This window comes from Aquarana catesbeiana, linkage group LG01 (genome assembly GCF_042186555.1).
Source record: "Aquarana catesbeiana isolate 2022-GZ linkage group LG01, ASM4218655v1, whole genome shotgun sequence".
Classification (NCBI taxonomy): domain Eukaryota; kingdom Metazoa; phylum Chordata; class Amphibia; order Anura; family Ranidae; genus Aquarana; species Aquarana catesbeiana.
Window position 1 is genome coordinate 978700517 of NC_133324.1, and position 25948 is coordinate 978726464.

The window sequence follows — 25948 nt, forward strand, 5'->3', positions numbered from 1 at the left end:
CCAAAAGATGCCATGCGGTGCTTGAACTGGTGTGCTTGGGGGACAGGAGCCACACTGGGGCAGAGGTTCTGTCAGCTCTGCAGGGGCAGGTTCAGAGGTGGTTGACGCCACGCCAACTTAAGGCAGGAATGGTGGTTTGTGACAATGGCACCAACCTCCTCTCTGCCCTCCGACAGGGACAAATAACCCATGTGCCCTGTTTGGCTCACGTCCTTAACTTGGTGGTGCAGCGGTTCTTGGGTGGGTACCAGGGCTTACAGGATGTCCTGAGGCAGGCCAGGAAAGTCTGTGTGCATTTCCGCCGGTCATATAATGCCAGTGCTCGGTTGGCGGACCTCCAAAAGGAGTTTAACCTGCCCAAGAACCGCCTAATCTGTGACATGCCCACCAGGTGGAACTCAACGTTGACCATGCTGTAGCGGCTGCACATGCAGCAGAGGGCCATCAATGAGTACCTGTGTGACTATGGCACCAGGACAGGGTCAGGGGAGCTTGTTTTTTTTCCCCACACAAGTGGGCCATGATCAGGGATGCATGCACTGTCCTGTCACCATTTGAGGAGGCCATGAGGATGGTGAGCAGTGACAGTGCATGTATCAGTGACACTGTCCCCTTTGTCCACCTGTTGGAGCACATGCTGCGTGGAATAATGGACAGGGCACTTGAGAAAGAACAAAGGCAGGAAGAGGAGGACTTCCTTAGCTCTCAAGGCCCCCTTTATCCAGACAGTGTTCCTGCGTGCCCGCCGATCACACAGGAAGAGGACGAGGAGGAGGATTGTGTCAGTATGGAGGTGGAGCCTGGCACTCAGCATCAGCAGCAGTCTTTAAGGGATCAGTCCCAAGAAACACATGGACTTGTATGTGGCTGGGAGGAGGTGGCTGTGGACCATGTCGTCCTTAGTGACCCAGAGGACTCCGGACCGAATGTGTCAGCAAACCTACGCTGCATGGCTTCCCTGATCCTGCAAAGCCTGCATAAGGATCTTCGTATTCGTGGTATCAAGAAGAAGGACCAATACTGGCTGGCAACCCTCCTTGATCCACGTTACAAGGGTAAGGTTGCGGACCTTATCTTGCCGTCGCAGAGGGAGCAGAGGATGAAACATCTTCGGGAGGCCTTGCAGAAAGGTCTGTGCAACGCGTTCCCAGAGACTGGGAGGTTACAAACTCCTGTTTCTGGACAACGTGTTGCTGAGGCTTCGGTCAGTCAAAGAAGGAGCGGTGGAGAAGGTGGCCGTCTGACCGATGCGTTCAGACAATTTTTTAGTCCGCAGCCCCAAGGTATGATTGGTTCCAGCAACCATTGACAGCGTCTGTTTTACATGGTGCAGGAATACCTAGGGGCAAGATTTGACTTGGACACCTTTCCCACCGAAAATCCTCTGGATTACTGGGTCTTGAGGATGGATCACTGGCCAGAGCTTGCACAGTATGCAATTGAGCTACTGGCCTGTCCTGCATCCAGCGTTCTTTCGGAACGCACATTCAGTGCTGCTGGAGGCTTTGTAACCGATCACAGGGTGCGTCTGTCCACCGACTCGGTCGATCAACTGACCTTCATAAAAATGAATCAGCCTTGGATCACCACCAGCTACCAAGCACCTGATGCTGATGTAACCGAATATTTTTTTTTAAATCTCAGATCCCTTCAAAGACTGCTTATGCTGATGCTGAGTGACTATCCTGAGTAATGATCCTCTTCCTCAATGATCATGCTGATAGCTTGTAAGAACATTTTTGGTTCTGGGCGCACCACCAGTGCCTAAGGCCCAATTTTTCAGCCCCTGTTTAACAGGGCTATGTGAGTGGATGCGCTGCTCCCATCTGTGCTCTCTATATTGCCTGTGTATGTGCTATCTCAATAGCCTAATTTGGTTCACCATCCACCTAACAGGTTATATCTCATTTATACAATAATCATATGTTTGTATAATTCATCACATGTGAACAACAACTTAATCCAAATACTTTAAATCATATAAAAAATCCAGTGACATATGTCACATAATGATAGACTCTTCTTCATATGTGTTGCGAATCATCCGTTATAATTGCCGTGGGCGGCGTGCTCTTGTGTGTGGTATCAGATTAAAAGTGACTTAGTGCTTCACCACCACCTGTGAGATTTGCCACTCACCAGATTAATCTTTAAAACTGCACCTTTGGTTCATTAACAGGGATAACCACTCCACTCAAAGGAAACTTTCTCCAATATCTATACCAGGTCCTCAATGTTCCTCATGCAAACGGATAAAAAACCATCATCGCGCAATAACGTTTAAAACCTTTATTCCATACATAAAAAACACTTTGCACTCACATTTCCAAGTGCCATTAGGCCGGCACCTCTACGCGTTTCGCAATCAAATTTGCGTCATCAGGAAGCTCCTGATGACGCAAATTTGATTGCGAAACGCGTAGAGGCTGCTGGGAGATTATCGTACCCACGTGACCGGGAACGAACGGGGTTTGGAGAGGACGCGAACGCAAACAGGGGGGAACGTAAGCGGCAACGGAGACCATCTAGCACACACTAGACGAACCGGGCTGCAGTGCCCACCCGTCCTTAACTGCGGGAAAAGCTCGGTGCCGGCCTAATGGCACTTGGAAATGTGAGTGCAAAGTGTTTTTTATGTATGGAATAAAGGTTTTAAACGTTATTGCGCGATGATGGTTTTTTATCCGTTTGCATGAGGAACATTGAGGACCTGGTATAGATATTGGAGAAAGTTTCCTTTGAGTGGAGTGGTTATCCCTGTTAATGAACCAAAGGTGCAGTTTTAAAGATTAATCTGGTGAGTGGCAAATCTCACAGGTGGTGGTGAAGCACTAAGTCACTTTTAATCTGATACCACACACAAGAGCACGCCGCCCACGGCAATTATAACGGATGATTCGCAACACATATGAAGAAGAGTCTATCATTATGTGACATATGTCACTGGATTTTTTATATGATTTAAAGTATTTGGATTAAGTTGTTGTTCACATGTGATGAATTATACAAACATATGATTATTGTATAAATGAGATATAACCTGTTAGGTGGATGGTGAACCAAATTAGGCTATTGAGATAGCACATACACAGGCAATATAGAGAGCACAGATGGGAGCAGCGCATCCACTCACATAGCACTTTTAATTTAATTTTTTCTCTGAAAAATATTTTTTGGATGCAGCAGCTATAAATATCACTTACACCATTTTTGATAGGATAGTTTTTGCGCCAGTGACACATATATTTTCACAAACCTGTTTAACAGGGGCATGTAATTAAAATTTTTGATGCAATACTTTGCAGCAGGGCTCGTTCCTGCGTTCCAACTAGAGTTTCTGTGAGGGGTTGCAGTGTTGTGGCACCAGCACCAGTGCCTAAGGCCCAATTTTTCAGACCCTGTTTAACAGGGGCGTGTAATTACAATTTTTGATCTAATATTTCACAGCAGGGACCGTTTCTGCGCCCACCAAGAGCGAGTGAGGACTTACAGTGTTGTGGAACCAGCACCACCACCAAAGGCCCAAATTTTCTGCCCCTGTTCAACAGGGGCATGTAATTACAATTCTTGATCTAATATTTCACAGCAGGGCCCTGTGAGGGCTTACAGTGTTGTGGCCACAACAACACCTAAGGCCCAATTTTCTGCGTATATAGGGCAAGCCCCTACTTTCAAACATCTAACTTACAAATGACTCCTACTTGCAAATGGAAGGAGACAATAAAGGAAGTGAGATGAAATCTACCCATAGGAAGGGAAATTCTCTCCTGTAAGAGTTAATATGGGAAAAAAAAAAACATTTCTCCTTTCCACTGATGCTTTATCACCAATCCTTGTTTCACAAAAAAAAAAAAAAAACACATTTTCAAAAAACATTTGTCATTGGGACAAAAAGTGAGGTGAAATCTTCTGAAGAGGAGCACAGACAGCAAAACAAATGTCACAGGGGTGATAACCCTTCCCTGTGTTTTCCAAAAAGCTTAAAATAGATTTTTTGGCTGGAGCTAAACACGTTAAAAATGTACTAGTTCAAAATTACAAACAGATTCTACTTAACAACAAACCTACAGTCCCTGTCTTGTTTGCACCGCCTGTATACTGCTGTTCAGAGTACAGAGCCTGTATACTGCTGTTTCCTTTTTTAATTTGGGTGCGGTGTTCCCCTTAATATCCATACAAGACCCAAATGGCCTGGTAATGGACTGGGGGGTACCTATGCTGTTTGTCTCACTGATTTTCATCCATATTGCCAGGACCCGACATTACATTAAAGCCGCAAGCAGTTTTAAATGACTTTTTTTCCTTTAAAAATGACATTTTGTGCAGGGACTGTTCTAAGCACGGGAAACACGCGCCACTTTACAGGCATACTATAGACACCCCCCCCCCAGGTACGATATTTAAAAGGAATATTTCACTTTTTTTTTTATTTTACCATAAGCATCATTAAAATCACTGCTCCCAAAAAAACGGCCAATTTTAAAGGTTTTTTTTTGCATTGATACATATCCCCTGGGGCAGGACCCGGGTCCCCAAACCCTTTTTAGGACAATACCATGTAAATTAGCCTTTAAAATGAGCACTTTTGATTTTGAACGTTCGAGTCCCATAGACGTCAATGGGGTTCCAACGTTCGTGCAAATTTTCGGTCCGTTCGCAGGTTCTGGTGCGAACCGAACCGGTGGGGTGTTCGGCTTATCCCTATCCAGGGTATCCACATATATAAACTCTCTGGTGATCCTGTCATGAGGGTCCTTGTTTAGTACATCCTGGTGTTAGAGCTTTGTTCATTATAACGGATTTGTATTTGAGACTTAATAGCTACAGATTTGTATTTGAAACTTAATAGTTAAGTCTCAAATACAAAGGGAGTTCGGAGGCTATCATTCACCCCCTTTTGTGTGGGTCAAGGCGTTTTAGCCGAACATGAGAGTGTGAGGAAAAGATAGCTGGTGAGTGCGTTTCTTAAAGGGCAGCGGAATCACAGACACGGAGGTGTGGTGGAAGATTCAGTAAACAGAACTCCTTTTTATTATATCACGTCACTGACTATTTTACACATTTTTGGAGATTTATTATGGACTTTTTTTTATATATTTGTATATTTTTGGTGCTCACTTTAAAGGAATTTCACCATTTTTTTGGATCACTTGTCATAACTATTTATCTGAACACTATTTCACTGTACTTATACCCATCAGGTTATTCGCCATAATTGGTTTAGTATATATTTGGTGTCACTTACTTTGATATCTCTACATCTCACAATGTTATAGACCACCCCCGGGGCGGGGGGTGTTCAGCCCATCCATAGTGTGGAGCCCTGGAGAGATTGTTCTTTCCTCAGCAAGGAAGGTTCCATCCTCACAGGGCTTTTGCCTCTGAGGCAGCCTATGGACTCTGTTCCTGTTCTATGGCACCCATCTTGGGGATTTGTGAGCAATAACCCCTCTCCTGTTTAAAGTGTCTTTAAGCAATAAATATCAAAAAGCCATCCCCTAGACTGAGTTATTGGAGCCAGTGTGTATGGACTGGTGCTTGGGGGGACATGCAGCCTCTATACCAGGGGTAGGCAACGTTTTGAGCAGTGTGCCAAAAAATGTTTTCAAAGAAATTGAGTGCACCGATTTTTTAACAAAAAAAATTTAACTTCACACTCTCAATCACGAAAATGATTTTTTATAGAGTAAATGCTGTAAACTACAAGAGTAATAGTGACTAATTAACATCCTGCACTCTCATGCCTTAGATCAGCCCCAAATCCTGTACCTCCAGTCCTTAGATCAGCCCCAAATCCTGTACCTCCAGTCCTCAGATCAGCCCCAAATCCTGTACCTCCAGTCCTCAGATCAGCCCCAAATCCTGTACCTCCAGTCCTCAGATCAGCCCCAAATCCTGCACCTTCACACCTCAGATCACTGTCCCCCACTGTACCCCCCTGCTCATCTGTCCCCTCACTGTCCTACCCTGCACATCTGCCCCACCTCTGTACCCCCCTGCTCATCTTTCCCACCACTGTAACCCCCTGCTCTTCTGTATCACCACTGTAACTCCCCTGCTCATCTGTCCCAACAATGTACCCCCTTTCTCATCTGCCCCACCACTGTATCTCCCTGCGCATCTGCTCCACCGCTGTAGCCCCATGCTCTTCTGTCTAACCGCTGAACCACCTTCTCACCTGTACTAACACTGAAACCATCTGCTCATCTGCCCCACCACTGTAACCCCCTTTCTCATCTGCCCCACCACTGTTCCCCCTGCTCATCTGTCTAACCTCTGTACCCCCTGCTCTTCTGCCCCACCGCTGTAACCCCCTGCTCATCTGTCCTACCAATATACCTCCTTTCTCCTCTTCCCCGCCACTGTACCCCCTGTACATCTGCCCCACCTCTGTAATCCCCTCTTATCTGTCCCACTAATGCACCTCCCTTTCAATTCTGCCCCAACACTGAACCCCCCTGCTTATCTTTTCCACCACTGTAACCCCCTCCTCATCTGGCACAACACTGAACCCCCCCCCCCCCTACTCATTTGTCCCACCACCGTAACCCCCTGCTCATCTGCCCTATCACTGTACTGTGCTCTTCTGTTTCACAACTGAACCCCCTTCTCATCTCTCCCACCACTGTACCTCCTGCATTTCTGCCATACCACTGTACCCCCCTAAACATCTGCCCCACTGCTGTACCCCATTCTTCTGTCCCACCGCTGAACCCCCTTCTCATCACTCCCACCACTGTAACCCCCTTTCTCATCTGCCCCACCACTGTACCTCCTGCACATCTGTATCACCTCTGTACCCCTTTGCTCTTCTGCCCCACCACTGTAACCCCCTGCACATCTGTCCCACCAATGGACCTCCTTTCTCCTCTGCCCTGCCACTGTACCCCCCTGCACTAATGCCCCACCTCTTTACCCCCTCATCTTCTGCTCCACCAGTGTAACCCCTGCTCATCTGTACCACCACTATAACCCAATTCTCATCTGGCCCATCATCGAACCCCCCTACTTCTCTGTAATACCACTATAACACCCTTTTCATCTGGCACAACACTGAACCCCCCTGCACATCTGCCCCACCATCATACCCTCCTGCTCATCTGGCCCACCGCTGTACTTTCTTCTCATCTATGATATGTGTGATATGCAGAGTGGTGCAAGGAAGCAGAGATGAGACACATCTACCTGTCCTGGCACACTCATCCCCGCTAATCTACCTTTTCCATCCAGCCCACGTGCTTGTATGTGATGTATGGGATGTATGGAATGTATGTGATGTATGGGATGCATGTGATGTCACATACAAGCATCTGGAATGGATGCGCAATGATGAGCTCAGGTCAGGGGCATTTTCTGAAAGCAGTGGGCCTGTATGCAAGATTGAGCCCCTGCAGCTGAGAGAAAGTGTGGTGCCGAGCGCCGCAGCAAAATTGGGTACGATTTTTATTGCATACTGGCTGTGGCTTAAAGGGACACAGAGTTGAGGTGTTCAGTAGTAAGTGATGCAAAGTTCAAGGGTCAGGTGTAAGCGACGCAGAGTTCAGAGGTTGAGAGTAGGTGATATAGAGGTTGGTAGTGGTAGATGATGCAGAGCTGAGGAGTCAGTAGTAAGTGACGCAGAGTTCAGGGGTCAGGTGTAAGTGACGCAGAGTTCAGAGGTTGGGAGTAGGTGATGTAGAGGTTGGTAGTGGTAGATGATGCAGAGCTGAGGGGTCAGTAGTAAGTGACACATACACACAAACACTATATATATATTTTTTTTTTTTTTTTTAACACAGTTCCCAGAAGCGCAACAGTAATTCCACAAACTGTCACCTGATTGTGGTTTTCTCAATCACAGTGAAATCCCTACTTTCTGAGATTGGTAGTGGCAACCGAGCCAGTCCTCTTCCTCCAGATGGTGTGCAGGACTAGCACTCTGATTGGCTTTGGCAGTGGCCAATAACAGTCCTCCCCCTCCTGGAAACAGGGGCCACCCCACTAGCAGAACTGCACCCAATATCTTCCCCATCACAAGATCTGACGATCGCAGCTACAACAAAGTTAGATAACCAATCAATGTTTCCCATTGTTTACAATGTGTGGGGGTACAGTGCCTCCCCCCCAGTACAGGTGCGGTGTGGGGAATTGTAAGATTGGAAGACATTCGTGTCTCACTGACACTTCCCTGCACTGCTCTGCTGTTGTGGGAGGGAGTCAGGTGACGGCAAAAGAGGCTTGGTGTGCCGCTTTCAGCACGAGTCCCGGGGGTTGCCTACCCCTGCTCTATACTATTAGGGAAGAACCAGCTTTTACCAGCGGCCCTTACAGGGGTAGTACTACATGTATGTTTCACCCTATTTAGGGTTGCTCAGTATAGGCCTCAAGAGGGGATGTGCTTTATAATATTTATTGTTTCTGCAGCATATTACTTCTATTGTCTAATTGTTGCAGTATATTTTTCCTGCTGTTTAACCATTGCATTATATTTCTCTTATGCCGCGTACACACGGTCGGACTTTTCGGCTACAAAAGTCCGACAGCCTGTCCGACGGACTTTTGGCGGACTTTTGGCGGACTTTTGGCGGACTTGTGGCAGACTTTCTTACGAACGGACTTGCCTACACACACACAAAAGTCCGACGGATTCGTACGTGATGACGTACACCGGACTAAAATAAGGAAGTTGATAGCCAGTAGCCAATAGCTGCCCTAGCGTGGGTTTTTGTCCGTCGGACTAGCACACAGACGAGCGGATTTCTGGGTCCGGCGTAGTTACGACGTAAAGATTTGAAGCATGTTTCAAATCTAAAGTCTGTCAGATTTGAGGCTGGAAAAGTCAGCTGAAAGTCCGCTAAAAGTCCGGGGAAGCCCACATATGATCAGATTGTCAGCCAGCTTTAGTCCTTCAGCGTCCGTCGGACTTTTGTAGACGAAAAGTCTGACCGTGTGTACGCGGCATTACTGTTAACCACTGCCGTTTAATTCTCTTACCACTGCTTCATTACAATATATATATTCTTTTAGGGGATATAGGGTGTAGCGCTTGAAAACTGGTGGTAATAAACAAAGAGTTCATCAAAGAATGTAATGGAATCTTTGATGAGCTCTCTTTGACTTTTTTTTTTGTTCAAAGTCTATCAGACTCCAGGCTTTCTAGCAAATGTTTTTGCTTATAGACTTAGCTGGACTGTGTGTGTGTCTGGGATCACTTGTACTCTGATGCCGTGTACACACGGGCGGACTTTGACCGGATTGGTCCGATGGACCGGGTCCGGCGGACAATTCGACTGTGTGTGGGCTTCATTGGACCTGCAGCAGACTTTTTATGTTGAAAATCTGACGGACTTTAGATTTGGAACATGTTTCAAATCTTTCCGACGGACTCGAGTCCGGTCGAAAAATCCGCTTGTCTGTATGCTAGTCCGACAGACTAAAGCCAACGCTAGGGCAGCTATTGGCTAATGGCTATGAACTTCCTTATTTTAGTCCGGTCATACGTCATCACGTACAAATCCATCGGACTTTGGTGTGATCGTGTGTAGGCAAGTTTTGACGTAAGTCCATCGAAAGTCCGTCGGAAAGACTGTCGGACCAGTCCGGTCGAAAAGTATGCCCATATGTACGCGGCATTAGAGTGTGCATGCATTGTAAGCCTTGGCTGCTGCCTCTGTGCTGCTCTGTTTCAATTTAAGCTGCTGCTCTCTGTCAACATTCATTGAGAGAATTCTAGGATAACTGTAGGAAAGCACCAAGAATTCAACGAGAGGTGGATGCCGCTTTACCCGCTGCAAGAAGTGAGTGGCTTGCTGAATAAGTCTTGTACCTATTGTTGGGGGATTCCAGGTGTCTGCTGGACCAACTTTGTAGAGTTTGGAGAAAGCAGAGAACAATCGGCTCTTACGGGGATAAAGCTAAAGGTCTTGCCGTGATTGTGTTGATTGCATCTGGTGGGTCAGTAGAAGAAGGGCATCTTGCAGATATTTAGTGGATCGTTTGGAGTCTAGGAGTAAACGTGGACTTGATCAACTTTGCATCTGTTCAATGTGCATATCTCATGCACTGGCGGTAAGAGTCAGTTTATTCGGGTGTTGGTGACAGCTCTTTCCTCAGCATATTGAATATCTTTGATGGACTTCATTTCACTTATAACAAAATTTACATTCTTTGATGAACTCTCTTTATTACCACCATTTTTCAAGCGCTATACCCTATATCTCCAATTCTTTTTATTGTACCCAGCAATATTTTGTTAGCAGCTGTTTGTTATTTTGTTTTTATTTCTAGCACAACAAATTCTCTTTTTATATATATTCTTTTGTTTCCCTGTTGCAATATACCATTTGCTATTACATAACAAGTTGCCATTCCTGGTGTCTATTCACCTTGAGCCTTTGGGGTGTATACTGTATACATCTACCTGCAATAAACATTCCTTGCCCACCCGGGTGTGTCAGAGCATGTGGCGCTGTTCACAGAGTTGTGGACAGAGAAACAGGGGACCAAATGGATCCAGCGGCTCCTTCAGGGGTTCAGCAAACCCCAACATTGACCTTAAACTTTAGCGTGGTGATGAATATACTGTATATTTGTAATCACTGCAAATATTGCTATTGAGGTGGTAGTATTGTAAAAAAAAAAGATGCACCTAAACAAATCTGTTTTACCTATACACAAAAAATTATTGGAACCTATAATGCCGCTTACACATGACCGGATTTCCCGTCGGAATAAACTCTGAAGGTTTTTCAGACGGAGTTCCGAGCGCTTTCTGCCGCCTGCTGTTTGCATTTTCCACCAGGGAGTGGTCAAAGCTTTCCTATCCTGAACACGACTCTTCCACGTTCAGTAGAGGAAGGTTGAAGCTCTTTCTAAACTCTGGTGAAAGTCTATGTGTACATTGACACCTAGGCTTTTATGGAGTTGAGTTTAGGCAAAAAATAATGCCAAAAACCAAAAACTAAAATCAAGGTTAGGAGGTCTGTAGTGTACATGAAGCCTTATTCTATTACTTAATGCTGTTTCTAAAAATAATTGTTGTTAACAAATCAACAGCTAGACTTGTGCACAACAGAAAATTTTGTTTAGCTTCAGTTCGTTGTCATTCGTAAAATACATAATTTCGTTCTGTTATATTCGCTCTGTTACGATAATACATTTTCGGATAATTTGTTATTTCTGTAGAGTGTCAAAATTCCACTCAAGCTGTCTTGCCTACACACAAAATTCCGACCGTCCAGAATGCGGTGATGTACAACACGTGCAACAGGACTAGAAAATGAAAGTTCAATAGTCAGTAGCCAATAGCTTCCGTCTCGTACTTGCTTCAGAGCATGCGTCGTTTTTGGTCCGTCGGAACAGCATAAAGGCGAGCAGTTTTCCCGATAGGAATTGGTTCCATTGGAAATATTTACATGTTCTATTTCTAGGTCCGTCAGAATTAAAAAAAAAAGTCAGATGAGGCACACACATGATCGGAATATACGATGTAAAGCTTCCGTCTGACTTTTTCTGTCGGACATTCCGCTCGTGTGTACGCGGCATAAACCTTTACCAAAATGTCTGCACCCATTTAGATGATCTGCCTCATGTCATTTAAATAGAAATGGCTCATTTGCTGGCAAATTCTTCTAGGGAACACCAAAATATCAAGTCATTCTCCATATAATGAATAATTTCAGCCTCTTTACTCACCTTATACACTGGGTGCCCCATTGGAAGTTGCCTGGTAGTTGCAATTGAGAAGACCTCGGCTAGGAGATGTGTACGAAGAAGGTGACTGTCAACTTGATGTAACTGAAAGTCAGCACTACGCACCCAGATCTTGGCCAATACCCAATCATATTCCGAGTCACTGGGCAGGAAGATGGGAACATTTTTTCCAGGAGTCTGAGATAACTGGAATACAAAAAAAAGATCAAGGGATTTATTTATTGGTCATGACATTTTAACCAACGGTTATTTCACGGTTTTGATCTTGTTTTATTTACCATAATATTGCGGTAAATGACTTTTATAATGGTGCAGGCATCACAAACTCTGAAAACTTGTTTTCTTTAACAAAGTTCATTCATGCTGAATTTCCTTTATGCCCCGTACACACGGTCGGATTTTCCGATGGAAAATGTCTGATTGGAGCGTGTTGTCGGAAATTCCGACCATGTGTGGGCTCCATCGGACATTTTCCATCGGATTTTTAGACACACAAAGTTGGAGAGCAGGAGATAAAATTTTCCGACAACAAAATCCGTTGTCGGAAATTCCGATCGTGTGTACACAAATCCGACGGACAAAGTGCCACGCATGCTCAGAATAAATAAAGAGATGAAAGCTATTGGCCACTGCCCCATTTATAGTCCAGACGTACGTGTTTTACGTCACCACGTTCAGAACGATCGGATTTTCAGACAACTTTGTGTGACTGTGTGTATGCAAGACAAGTTTGAGCCAACATCCTTCGGAAAAAATCCTAGGATTTTGTTGTCGCAATGTCCGAACAAAGTCCGACCGTGTGTACGCCCTATAAGTGCTTGCAAAGCATGCTAGTGTCATTGAATGCACAGTCTGGCCTGGGAAGAAGGGAAGTATGGAACTAAAAAACATGGATAGGGGAAGCTTGGAACAGAGTAATGCTGTGTACGCACGATGGGACTTTGACAGCAAAGGTCCGACGGAACAAATCCGCCGGACAATTCGATCGTGTGTGGGCTTCATCGGACCTTTGCTATCGAAAAAAATCAGACAGACTTTAGAAATAGAACATGTTTCAAATCTTTCCAATGGACTCGAGTACGATCGAAAAATCCATTCGTCTGTATGCTAGTCCGACAGACGAATACCGATGTAAGGGCTGCTATTGGCTACTGGCTAGGAACTTTCTTATTCTAGTCGGTCGTACGTCATCACGTTTGAATCCGTCGGACTTTGGTGCGATCGTGTGTAGGCAAGTCCGTTACGTCGGAACTCCGTCGTAAAGTCCTTCAGGGTTAAGTCCTTCAAAAAGTGCGGCCGTGTGTACACGGCATTACTTGGGTAAAAGGTGGATAAGCCATGAGTCTGGAGCCGAGCAGACTGAGAAAAAGAGCAGCCCAGAACAGAACAGCCTTGGTGAAGGAGGTGGGGAGTGGAAGAGAACAGCCTGGGAAAAGGGGAGCCTAGAACATATCATCAGCCTTGGTAAAGCAGGGCAAGGGAACAGAGCACCCTTGGGAATGGAGGACTCCAGAACAGAGCTATCCGAAGACACAGCTCAGAAACCCCTACACAGATTTAGATGTGGACAAATGCTATGTGCGCAGGATCCCCAGGTAGATTTAACAAGATGTATTTTGTTCTGGTGATAGATCTTCTTTAAGCTAGTGGCCTGTACATCCAGAACAAAAAAGAATCCTCTCCATTATTTACACCATCATACTTCTGTCAATGCTAAATGCCTGGACTCAGTAACCCTGTAAAGCAAAATAGGAAAAGGACTTGATTCCAAAATGAATAGCAAATACTGCAAACAGCGGACGTGAGCCACACTGATAGGAATCCACCATAACGTTTTGGCTCAGTCTCCCACCCATCAGGCACAACCCCTCTGCGTTTCACCTGCTAAGGGCTAAATTGCTCTATGATTAAGCCCTTAGCAGGTTGAAATGCATTTGAGTGGTGTGCCTGATGAGTGGGAGACTGAGCTGAAGCCTTATGCCGTGTACACACGACCGGACTTTCGACAGACTGAACTCCGAAGGACTTTTTGATAGACTTTCGACAGAGTTCTGACAAATCGGACTTGCCTACATACGATCACACCAAAGTCCGACGGATTTGAACGTGATGACGTACGACCGGACTAAAATAAGGAGGTTCATAGCCAGTAGCTGCCTTAGTGTCGGCTTTTGTCTGTTGGACTAGAATACAGACAAACGGATTTTTCGACCAGACTCGAGTCCATCGGAAAGATTTAAAACATGTTGCAAATCTAAAGTCCGTCAGATTTTTGACAGAAAAAGTCCGCTGAAGGTCCGATGAAGCCCACACATGGTCGGATTGTCCGACGGATTTGTTCCGTTGGACCAGTTCAGTAGAAAAGTCCGGTTGTGTGTACACGGCATTATGGTGGATTTGTGTCAGTGTGGCTCAGATTGGCGATATGCAGTATTTGCTGTTAATTTTGGAGTCTGGACATTCTCTCTCAGCAAACCTGCACCTTTCAGCAGTGCTGTACTGTTTTTCACACAGTAGCATTTAAGCGGTGCTTCTTTTTTCCTGCCTTTTAAGGAAGAGGACTTGGGTGCATGTCTGTTTCAATGTTTTTTATTAAGGTTTTACATAATACATAGAAGTGAGCATACATCTATACAGTAAGATGCATATGACTGATAATACTGCAAAATAGGTATCAATAAAAGAATGTATAGAACCATCTTTACATAGGCGCATTCCTGCAAATCCCAGGTACTTTGGGGGCATATCGGTTAAACATATTGAGAAAGTAGAGGGACTACACTAGAAGGGTGTTGAGGGACCAAGTGTGCCACCTAAGCACCCAAACACCCTTATCAGGATCAATCTGTGAGAGGGTGGGGATGCACCCAGACCAGCCTCATACCTTTGTTTTACCAGTTTTCCGGTCTAAGCAAGTGAGTCCATTAATGGTTCATGCCCTACCAACCTATAAAGGTATCATTTCGGGGATGGGGTACTAGAGATAGGTTCCTTATCTGATCTATGTTTAAAATTGTGTGTTGAATGCACCCCCGTCCGTGAGTGCAGCTCAAAACCTTCGATTTTCATTACCGGAGAGGAAGGGTAAAGGAAGGGGGGTAAGTGGGGGGGTGGGAAGGTGTAACTCTGTATTCAATTGTCTGGAGCAAATGTCTGGTGTTGGGTGCATATCTGATGCTCTACCAATAGTGTCCTTATCACTATTCCAAAAGTTCACTCAACTATTTATGATGCACTGAGCTTATCGCACCCCACTATATCTTTAACTGTATTGATGAAGACCAAATTCTGACTGTACAAGGTATGGTCTGACTCCAGGGTACCTCCTACATTTATGCTGTGGGGGGGTGTTAGAGGATTAAAAATAATTTTTCATATCATATTTAATCCTGATCCTTGTGGATAGACACTGTTAATAATCTAGAGCCAGGGAACCTGCTAAATGTAACATTCTTATGCCGCGTACACACAAGCGGACTTTCCGGCAGAAAAGGTCCGACGGAACCATTCCGTCGCACATTCCGATCGTGTGTGGGCTTCATTGCTTTTGAAAATTCTGATGCACCTAAAAATAGAAAATGTTTCAAATCTTTCCGACGGAATCCGTTCCTATCGGGAAAACCGCTCGTGTTTATGCTAGTCCAACGGGCCAAGAATGACACAAGGGCAGCTATTGGCTACTGGCTATTAAACTTCCTTTTTCTAGTCCCGTCATACGTCATCACGTTAAACGAATGGACTTTGGTGTGATCATGTGTAGGCAAGTCCGTTTCAGCGGAACATCGTCGGAAAGACCGTCAGAGTTCAGTCCGCTGAGAAGTCCGCTCGTGTGTACGTGGCATAAAAGAGCAGTTGGCCCTCTGAAAGGTTCCCAATTACTCTCCCAATGGAAGCACTACAATGTTTGAAGTGTCTTCAACCCGGATGCTTAGTTGAAACTCCCTCTTGTAGTTTATTAATCATATTCTAGCTGTGTGGTGAGATTGGAGTATCTTCACCATTTGCTCTCTACCAGTTGATATTACTGAAATTGAGATAAATATATACTTCATATTTTCTCTTTCTTCTGACTGTCTTCAACTCTGTATGCCATTTCTGTACTGTGGTTGGGGTGCGGCTACTGTGTCCCTTCCTGCTACCCTGCACATGGAAGTACAACTCACATCAATCACACACCTTTTAATGGAGAGGTAGGACAGGAACACAAGACAACTTGAACTGTAAGTTTATAATTGGAGCTGGGCTGAGGGGAGGGAGGACAAGTGGGAAAATTTGTCTATTCCACCTGTAACAAAGAGCAACTGTTCACCTAAAAAAAAAACTACTTGAGTTAAAAAAAATATAGAGGTGAAGACACCCAGAGGTGCCTACTTTAACCACTTAAGCCCTGGACCATTCAGCTGGCCAAAGACCAGAGCACTTTTTGCGATTCGGCACTGTGTCGCTTTAACTGACAATTGCGCGGTCGTGCGACGTGGCTCCCAAACAAAATTGACGTCCTTTTTTTCCCACATATAGAGATTTCTTTTGGTGGTTTTTGATCGCCTCTGCGGTTTTTATTTTTTGCGCTCTAAACTAAAAAAGAGCAACAATTTTGAAAAAAAACGCATTATTTTTTACTTTTAGCTACAATAAATATCCCCCAAACATATATAAAAAAAGAGTTTTTTTTTTCTCAGTTTAGGCCGATACGTATTCTTCTACATATTTTTGGTAAAAAAAAAAATGCAATAAGCGTATTATGATTGGTTTGCGCAAAAGTTATAGCATCTACAAAATAGGGGTTAGTTTTATGGCATTTTTATTAATTTTTTTTTTTTACTTTTAATGGCGGCGATCAGCAATTTTTATTGTGACTGCGACATTATGGCAGACACATCGGACAATTTTGACATATTTTTGGGACCATTGTCATTTTTACAGTGATCAATGCTAAAAAATTGCATTGATTACTGTAAAAATGTGTCATGGTTATGCAATAGAGTTTGTCGGCTTACCTGTTTCCATGTGTTCATCTCTAGAGACCATCTGACTCTCACCTGACTGCTTTTTTAATCTCTCCTCTAAGCATGGCCCCACCCCAGCTCCTATCAGAGAACTCTATATTAACCTCTGCACTGCAGGCCAGCCCTGCAGATCAACCTTTGTGTGTTTGGCTTCCTGTTTCCTGCTTGCCGTGTGCTCTACATTTGTTTCTGTTACCGACCTTGGCGTGTTCTATACTATTCCTGTCTGCTCGTGACCCTGACCTTTTTGGCGTGTCCCCGACTATCCCTGTTTGCCTGTGACCCTGAACCTTGGCGTGTACTCTGTTGTCCTTGTCCTGGCTTATTTCCTTACTATCCCTATCCTCCTGTTGCCTACTGTGGGTGTGATCTGGGGGACCCTAGGGGTCGCGACCTGGAGCCAGTTGTAGCCCAGTCCAATCTCTCCACTAGAGGCTCTGGTGAACACCTGATGGCTCTTAGACTCTGCTCCCCAGGGAATCTTACGCTCTAACCCCGGTGGGATCCGTGTTGGTGTTCCAGTGGCCCTGCCTTCCTTACCACCCTAACTCCAATACACAGCAGTCAGCCGTAGGGTCCACTACCTTGCGGTGCACTCCTGATCCCAACGGTGTGCATCTGTCACCTAGCCTCAAGGTGACCTGACACACTGGTAGTGAAGGGGTTAACCACTAGGGGGCTACGGAGGGGTTAAGTGTGTCCTAGGGAGTGATTCTAACTGTGGGGGGGCTGTGTGTGACACATCACTGATCACCGCTCCCAATCACAGGGTCCCGCGATCCTACACACGGAGCTCGCGGCAGGGTCACGCGTGCACTGCCGGCGGTGCACACGCAACCACACAGCGGCAAATTCAAAGGGACGTACAAGTATGCCCATTTGCCCAGCCGTGCCATTCTGCCGACGTATATGTACATGCGTCGGTCGGCAAGTGGTTAATGGCAGGTTGACACCTTTTTTATACCAAGTGGTAGAGTAAATTGAGGAGGGTTTCTCACAGCTGAAGCTTTTGCTGGATATCACAGTTTGTTGATTGGTTTTGCTTATTTTACGGTATTGCTTTTTAACAAGAAATGCCCCTTATTTATTACTTCAGGCTGTATAACCTGCCAAAAGGATTTTTCTGTCCAGTTCTGAGATACGCACAACTCTACCATGCAGCACAATCCTTCCTGGAAAGGAAGGGAAAGGGATCTGATCTTTCACTTTCACTTACAGGTCTCCTCCCTACCACGCCCTGTGACTGGACAGTGAAAGGAGTAGCAGCACACTTTTGAGCTCATCCCTCTGTCCCACTCTTCTTTCCTCCTATCAGCTTGCCCCTTGTTCTACCCCACAACTTATCAACTCCTTGAGCAGACTCTGCCACCCTTCACTGAGCTCTGCTGTAGAGAGACTGAGAGAGGCTGAGCTCCATTAAAAAAGACATGTGAAAAAAGGACGTATTAAAGTCCCAAATCTACTTTAAATATGTTTGGCTTTGAGTTTCACTATACAAAGTATTCTTTCTTTGTGAATCTGTTGCAGACACCCCTACCTTGAGTTAGTTAGTAACTAGTTAGTTAGTTAGTAAGTTAGTAACAGCACTTTATATTGCAGGCTGGAAAAAGCTCAGCCACTGTTTCATAATGAGCAGTAGCGTTGTCAGCCTGCAGTGTGCACTCCTACAGTTGGCCATTGGGCTACCTATCGGGTCTAGCAAATAGGTATTCTCGTTGCCAACTGAAGGAATGTTCATCATCACATTAATAATACTCCAAACCTTCTCACCATATCAACAATCACGATCTAAAATGACCCACACTAATCTACCAACACCATCATTGGGTGGTTTTATTCCCCTCCATTTAATTTAATTATGGTTCTGTTCCACTTCCTCATTTATAAATGTATTAATTATATATACATACATAATTATAATACTAATTATATTAGTTATTTTTCTAAATATATTAAATATATACACACATATACTACTAGAAAATGTCATATATACCTTGTTATTTATTTTATTTTTTTACAAGTGGAGCCCCTACTAACACTTTTTGGATATTCTATTTTAATTGGGTGATCCCATTAGTGCTCTTCTGCGTCCCACTACCTCATCTCCCGCAGGGGGGGGGGGCCCATCCAGTGGTCCCGCACAATCCTGACCAACGTAAGTATACAGAGGGATTTTACTTGCCCTCCATAATCAGTATGTTTCTTTCCCTGGGGCAATCATGAGACAATGGTTATATTAATTATATGTCTTATTATAGATACATGCAGCATCCGCCCCTGAAGAGTGGGCATCCATCCCACGAAACGCGTTGGGAATGCACAGATGCTACATGCCCTACAAGTTGGCTGTACATGTTCCATAATTAATAATATTTTTTTTTTAACTGCGATAGACTGTAAAATATCTTGCTACATGCTGTCCCAGGTGATTTTACTGATGATTTTTTTACTATGATATGTAATTCATTTTGATACTGTTGACATGTTTTATGATTGCCTGCCTGGCTATATATATGCTTGTCCATGAAATTATGCATGATATTACTACTAATACATTGTGTCGTTTACGGCTGTAAAAATAAAACCCATTGTTTTACAATTGCTGCTTGCTAGCCTTGAATTCATGCCTCATGTAAAGTCCCACAATCATCCTATTCAATATAATTAGGGATGGAGTGGCATGTTGCCGTGCATCTCATAAAAGTCCCACCCTCTCTTCCTGTTGTACACAACAGGCTGACAATGCTGCTGCTAATTACAAGTCAGTGACTTATTGTTGTCAGCTACTTAAAACAACTATGTAACAAATTCCCACAAAACAATTTGCATAGGAGAAATTTATGCAGTGCAACATAATGCCAAGCATGCTGAAAAAACAGATTCAACGCAAGGCTGTAATCCTATTTAACAGGAACCCCTCCACTATCTGGGCACACCTCCCAAGGGATTGGCTAGCCCCTACTAAACATTCAGGCCGTGTATTTGCATCCTCCCGTCCTAATGTTCAGAAGCTTCTTCTAGAGTCAGGGGGAGATAATCAAACTCCCAGCCTGTGGAGTCTTAAGCAGACCAAACTAAACAATTCTGGCACCTGTGGCTACAGCAGAAGCCCCTGTGCTAAATTTACATGGGCCGTAACATAAAAAGAGCTCTTAAACAAGAGCAAAGTATCCTGCGATAAACAAGGGTGAGAGAAGGTAACAATATAACAATTTTTATATGTGGCATTCCACATAGTAAAGGGTTACTCGAACAATGTAGAATTTGAAAGCAAACCACATACAGCACTAAGTTGTATCGAGACCAAATCAGGCATCAGAGCTCTTACATCAGCTATATACATGAATACACAGTCTAACTGGGTAGAGCCCTACTTCTAGTTAAATACAAATGATTAATGTATCCAGAAATGTATCCACAAATTCTAAATTTGATTGCTGTTCACCTGCAAGAGAACAGAGTTAATAAAGCATCTCATACAACACTCTACAGAGCTGGAGCATTATCTCCAATCCTCCAGCAGTACAGTACAGTGACACTACCTATTAACCTAGACACATTATCCTAAAGTCCACAGACTTTACTTGCCTTTGTATTTCCCCTAGTGGCCAAATACCAAATTGCCCCTAGTGGGCAACAACGTAAGATAGCGTAACATGATGGGCTAGCTTATCTGTAAAAGTTTGGGTCAGGGACCTGCTCCATATTTCCATTAGGCCCCCACATGTTGGCTGACCACTCTTGATCCCTGCACCCAGCTTTCTTAATGACCACTTTATCTTTGTGAAGAAGAGGAAAATGAACAGCAGGGCGCTGAGGTCAGTATAAAATAAAAATCACTTTATTAAAATAAGCAGCACACTTACAGTACATTGAAGATAGCATGAAACAGCATAGATAGGGAACACATGAGACCAAGCAGCTGTGATCAGTGTGAGTCTGTAGGCATCACTGAGCAAACAGAGACCAAGAATGACAGGGGGCCAGCCAGCTCAAGGTATGTGTAGCACCCTCTAGGTTGCTAGAGTATGTATATAGGTTATTGGCAGAGCAGGTACATTTAGGCATGCCTGGCTGGCAGCCAGGCCTGTTTGTTTTGATCTGGGCTGGGAGTGGTTCAGGGTAGTGCTGGTTGACTCACAGGTGGCATCACTAGGATCTCCTACTTCTTTTTAGAATGTTCCAGTGTTATCTAGAAAGAGAGGCTGGAGGGGAGGTGGAGCCACCTGGGGTGTTCTAAGGAGCCCTGACCAATCCCCAAATTGGATTGGCAGGGGGGATTCCTCCTGAAATACCCAGGGTCACCCCAGCTGGGGTGGAGTTGTTCGAGAGGAAGTTAGAGATGGAGTGCTAGGCTGTCGATGGCCTTGGAAAGGAGCTCCCCAGTCTGGGGGGGACCTTGGGCCTGGGCTTGGGTGCGAACGGGACCCTCCTACAACACACAGAGATGTCCTGGCCAAGAGGAGCAAGGAGAGGACAGTGGGAGAAAGCGCTGCCAGGCAAGTCTCCAAGGAGGAACAACAGGTCGCACCCAAGAGGGCTGGTGAGTGAAGCACAGTTGAGAGGACTGGGGAGACATGCCTGAGAGGACTAGGGGATTGAAGTCTGAGATGGGTGCAGAACCAGGTGAGAGAACTGTGGAAACATGGGCAATGGAGAGAGGCAGCTGCAGCCAGGAGGGCTGGCAGGGCCTGAAGTTGTCGTACTGGGCTCACTAGCCACGCGGCCAGCTAGCAATAAAGAACTACCCTATTTTTGTTGCTACACTAAAAGGGGCCTGTGGTCCCTGCCTGCAAAGGGCATCTACTTTGGGCCTAGCTGAGCCAGTGTCAGGCCTACCAAATCAGCGCTAGCTGGTCCTGAAAAGGAGAAGAGTGGAAGCGATGTGCAGGAGGATTATGGAATGATACTCAGTAGAGAGGAAGCGATGTGCAGGAGGAGGAATGGAGTGATGGATATACTGGATGTATGTGTAGTTTCAAATTGCAATGTTCTGATCACCTGCTTGGGCATCCCATAAGTCCCCCCCTTTTGGGCAAACAAAATGCAAGGGCTGCTTTATTGTCTCTGAGGAATGTGCAGCGCCTTGAGGCAATTCAGTTCGCATTTGCAGCGCTTTACAAATCATTCATTCATTCATTCATTCATTCATTCATTCAGGTGTGTGCCTGGCTGGGCAGGGTGACAGGTGGACTACTATACTCGGCAGCCCTCATGAGGGTACATATGGATAGTAGCGGCAGCGTTCACAGCCGCACACAAGGATGACGGCTGTGAAAATGCCTGGTGGTTGTCGGGATAGGGGGTATGCATGGCGCGCTTTTAGGGACTTCGCCTTTTCTTTCAAATGCCTTTCTCAAATTCAAATTTCAAATTCAAAGTCCCTGGAAACGTGGCATGCACACCTGTTCTCCCAACATCCACCAGGTATTTTCACAGCTGAGAACGTCGCCACTACTATCCATACCTTGAGCTGGCTGGTGCCCTGTCATCCTTGGTCTCTGTTTGCTAAGTGATGCCTACAGCCCCACAATGATCACAGTTGCTTGGTCTCAGGTGTTCCCTTTTCCTGCTAACTTCAATGTAAGTATGCTAATTATTTTAATAAAGTGATTTTTATATAATAATAACCTCAGCGCCGTGCTGTTCATTTTCTTCTGCATTGAGGTGATCCTACCCAGTTCTTTTGCGGGAGCTGCAGAGGATCCAGTCTCGGTCCTTTTTCCTTCTCAGCCATCCATTGATTTCTCTTTCATCCATCCAGTTGCATCATTCCTTCCTCTACCCTGTTGATGGTCTACAGATGAAGGTTCCAATGGACTAAGTGACTCTGCACTTCTCTTAGGTGTGCTGTGTGTACTGTGTGCTTGTACACTTTTGAATTCGCTATCTTTGTGAATAAGACAGCCTAAACTCCTGCTAGTCTTAATGTCCAGGAACCTTATCCAATATGCAGGGTAATTGTAGTTCCTAAAAGGTTTGGGAACACAGAGGTAATTTTAGAGGTCCTCCTCATACCACTTTGTTCTCTTTCTCTATCTCCTCCATGGTAGCCTTAGGCACATAAGGGTATTCCAACCCATCTATCTTCCTTTGCAGATTCTCTGAAATCTGGAGAATTGGGGCAGCTCTTCCTTAACTCCTTTACCAGGCAAGACACAAGTATCAGGGGCTCTCGAGGTCAACTTGTCATGGGCCTCATTTTGTGCCACAAAATGTGTAAAATTGTACGGAGGGGAACAGATCCAGCCTGCGCTCACTGTAGGCCACGTCAAGGTGCAGTCTCTTACTGCTCTCAAGGATCCGGGTAGCATGTTTTTGGTGACCCGGTTCCTCTGGACTTCCTCCAGGAGACCATCTAGCTCCTCAGTCCTCTTGATGATCCCCCCACCAGGGCCAGTTGGGAGTAATGCAGGATACCCCAAAACAAAGCAGATTTCTAATGGAGGAGACTTCTAACTTGATAGTAGCACTAGTAATTCTCAAGGGAATGATAATCACCTAGGGCAGTATATATGTGCACAGCTGAGAACCAGGCACCAAAAAGTAGCACAAATAGTGGAAGACTGAGGAAGTCCAAGTTTCAGCGCCTGAGGTCAAGAAAACTCTAGCTCAAGACAGGAGGTTTTACTCACAGGGTCCAAAAGTGTACACAGTACATGGGCATGACCACCCAAATGAGAAGTCCAGCATCCAGCCCAGGAGTGCTCCAGGGCAAACAGATCTATTTCCTCACAGGGGAAAGAACCCTTTCCTCTGGACTCCAGCCTATTTAACAGGAACCTATCCACCATTCTGGATACACCTCCCCAGGGTTTGGATAGGCCCTACTAAATATTCAGGCAAGGTATTTGCATCCTCCTACCCCAATCCTCAGAAGCTTCCCCTAGAGTCAGGGGGAGGTAATCAAACTTCCAGCCTGTAGAGTCTTGAGCAGACCAAACTAAAATCTGGCCCCCCCGGGGCTACAGCAGTAGCCTCATACTAAATTGACCTCACAGTCTATGTAGAAGGGTGCTACAACCATAAATACATAAGTGAAAATACCTGGATGGCAATTGGGAGAAGCTGACCCTCAGGATTCTTCCACAGTAGACACATAGGGGATGCGATGTATTGAGACCTTTTATTGATAGTATTAGTAGGAACACCCTGCAAAATCCCATAATCTGCCAGGAAAATGTGACCATTCTGAAAGGTAACAATTACAAAATCTGATCAGCAATGAAATACGGTAAATGAATTAATTGACTCTACGTGTGCACAGAAGCAAATGTGTATTTTGCTACATAGGACCAAACCACTGAGATAATTTAAAGTGTATTTTGGATAGAAGAATACACATGGATTAGAACCTCCTATGAAGTTTCAGATTTCTTTTCACTTCTTGTGTCTCTGAGGAAATCATCCTATTGTGACGCAGCAAAAAAGTAAACAGACAAGGGTGTCAACCCTTCCCTACTGTATCCAAAACTTAAAGCGGAGTTCCCACTGTTACATTTTTTTTTTTTTTTTTAGGATTCATATCTTTTTCTTATAAGTTTTATTTAGATAACTCACTTTTTTTTTTATTAATCCGCACTCGATTGCCGATTTCATATAGGAATATATCTTATATTCCTGTTTAGTAGCAGTTTCCATAGTGCTTTTGGGCATCTGAAGCCCACCAGCACTATCTTTCCGGGCTCTGGTGCAGCTGAGCGACCAGCATGTATCGCCCCGTTCCCGCACATGCGCAGTAAAGAGCCGTAGCGGCGCTGTAAAGTATACAGGTTGCCATATCAACGGGCATTGTCATTGGAAGTGCCCGTCCCGTTGTTATGGCAACTTAGCCCTCGGCGCTGCCCACTGCCTCCTGGGAAATGATGACACACATCTCCCAGGAGCAGTAGCGAGCGGAGGCGCCGAGGGAAATGACGTCAGGGGCCTAGGAGATGAAGGAGGCAGATTTCGAGGGACCACACAGCAACAGGCATAAAAAAGTAAAAAAAAAAAAAAAAAATTCTCCAAATGTTTTTTCTAAATTTATTTCATGCACATTAACCGCTTCAGCCCAGGACCATTTGGCTGGCCAAAGACCAGAGCACTTTTTACGATTCGGCACTGCGTCACTTTAACTGACAATTGCGCGGTCGTGCCACATGGCTCCCAAACAAAATTTCCGTACTTTTTTTCCCACAAATAGAGCTTTCTTTTGGTGGTAGCAAAAGCAACACAAGAATATATTAATATATTCTCCACTATGGAGAAATGTAAATTATGAGGAATTGTGTAAATTAGAGGGGGTTCGAGCCTTGGCATGAACTGGGGATTCATTATATTGCTCAGTTACTCAAAATGTCTAAAGAACATTCCAAGACCTACAGACGACTTAACCACTTCAGCCCCGGAAGATTTTACCCCCCTTCCTGACCAGGGCACTTTTTGCGATACTGCACTGCGTCGCTTTAACAATGATGTGGCTCTCAAACACAATTGACGTCCTTTTTTTCCCACAAATAGAGCTTTCTTTTGGTGGTATTTGATCACCTCGGCGGTTTTTATTTTTTGCGCTATAAACAAAAAAAGAGCGACAATTTTGAAAAAAAAAGCAATATTTTTTTTCTTTTTGCTATAATAAATACCCCTCAAAAAATATATAAAAAAACATTTTTTTCCTCAGTTTAGGCCGATACATATTCTTCTACATATTTTTGGTAAAAAAAAAATCGTAATAAGCGTATATTGATTGGTGTACGCAAAAGTTATAGCCTCTACAAAATAGGGGATAGTTTTTTATGGCATTTTTATTAATATATATATTTTTTTACTTGAAATGGCGGCGATCAGTGATTTTCATCATGACTGAGACATTATGGCGGACACATTGGACAATTTGGACACATTTTTGGGACCATTGGCATTAATACAGCGATCAGTGCTATAAAAATGCATTGATTACTGTATAAATGTCACTGGCAGTGAAGGGGTTAACACTAGGGGGCAGTGAAGGGCTTAATGTGTGTCCTAGTTTGTGTTCTAACTGAAGGGGGGAGGGGACTGTGCAGGGAAACTAAGAGATCGCTGTTATACTCTGTATGAACAGACGATCTGTCAGTTCTCCCCTCAGAGAACCGAAAACTGTGTGCCCCGAGCGATCGCGGGAGCAAGGCGGTGATCGAGACCGCCGGGCACTCGCATTTACTTGGGAAAACGAGCGGGAGGCGTGCCCCCCCCCCCCCCCCCGTGGCCGTCTATGTTACTGACGT

At 44.8% G+C, this 25948-nt stretch overlaps 1 protein-coding gene across 1 annotated transcript in view; it reads right to left on the reverse strand.

Moving 5' to 3' along the window:
- LOC141128986 (hydroperoxide isomerase ALOXE3-like) overlaps positions 1-25948 on the reverse strand; it is a 175931-nt gene that overhangs the window by 68739 nt on the left and 81244 nt on the right. The window contains exons 7-8 of the mRNA XM_073616676.1: positions 23748-23891; positions 11674-11877 (exon numbers count right to left, since the gene is read on the reverse strand). Coding sequence (XP_073472777.1) covers positions 11674-11877; positions 23748-23891 — 348 coding nt within the window. The remainder of the gene's footprint in view (positions 1-11673; positions 11878-23747; positions 23892-25948) is intronic.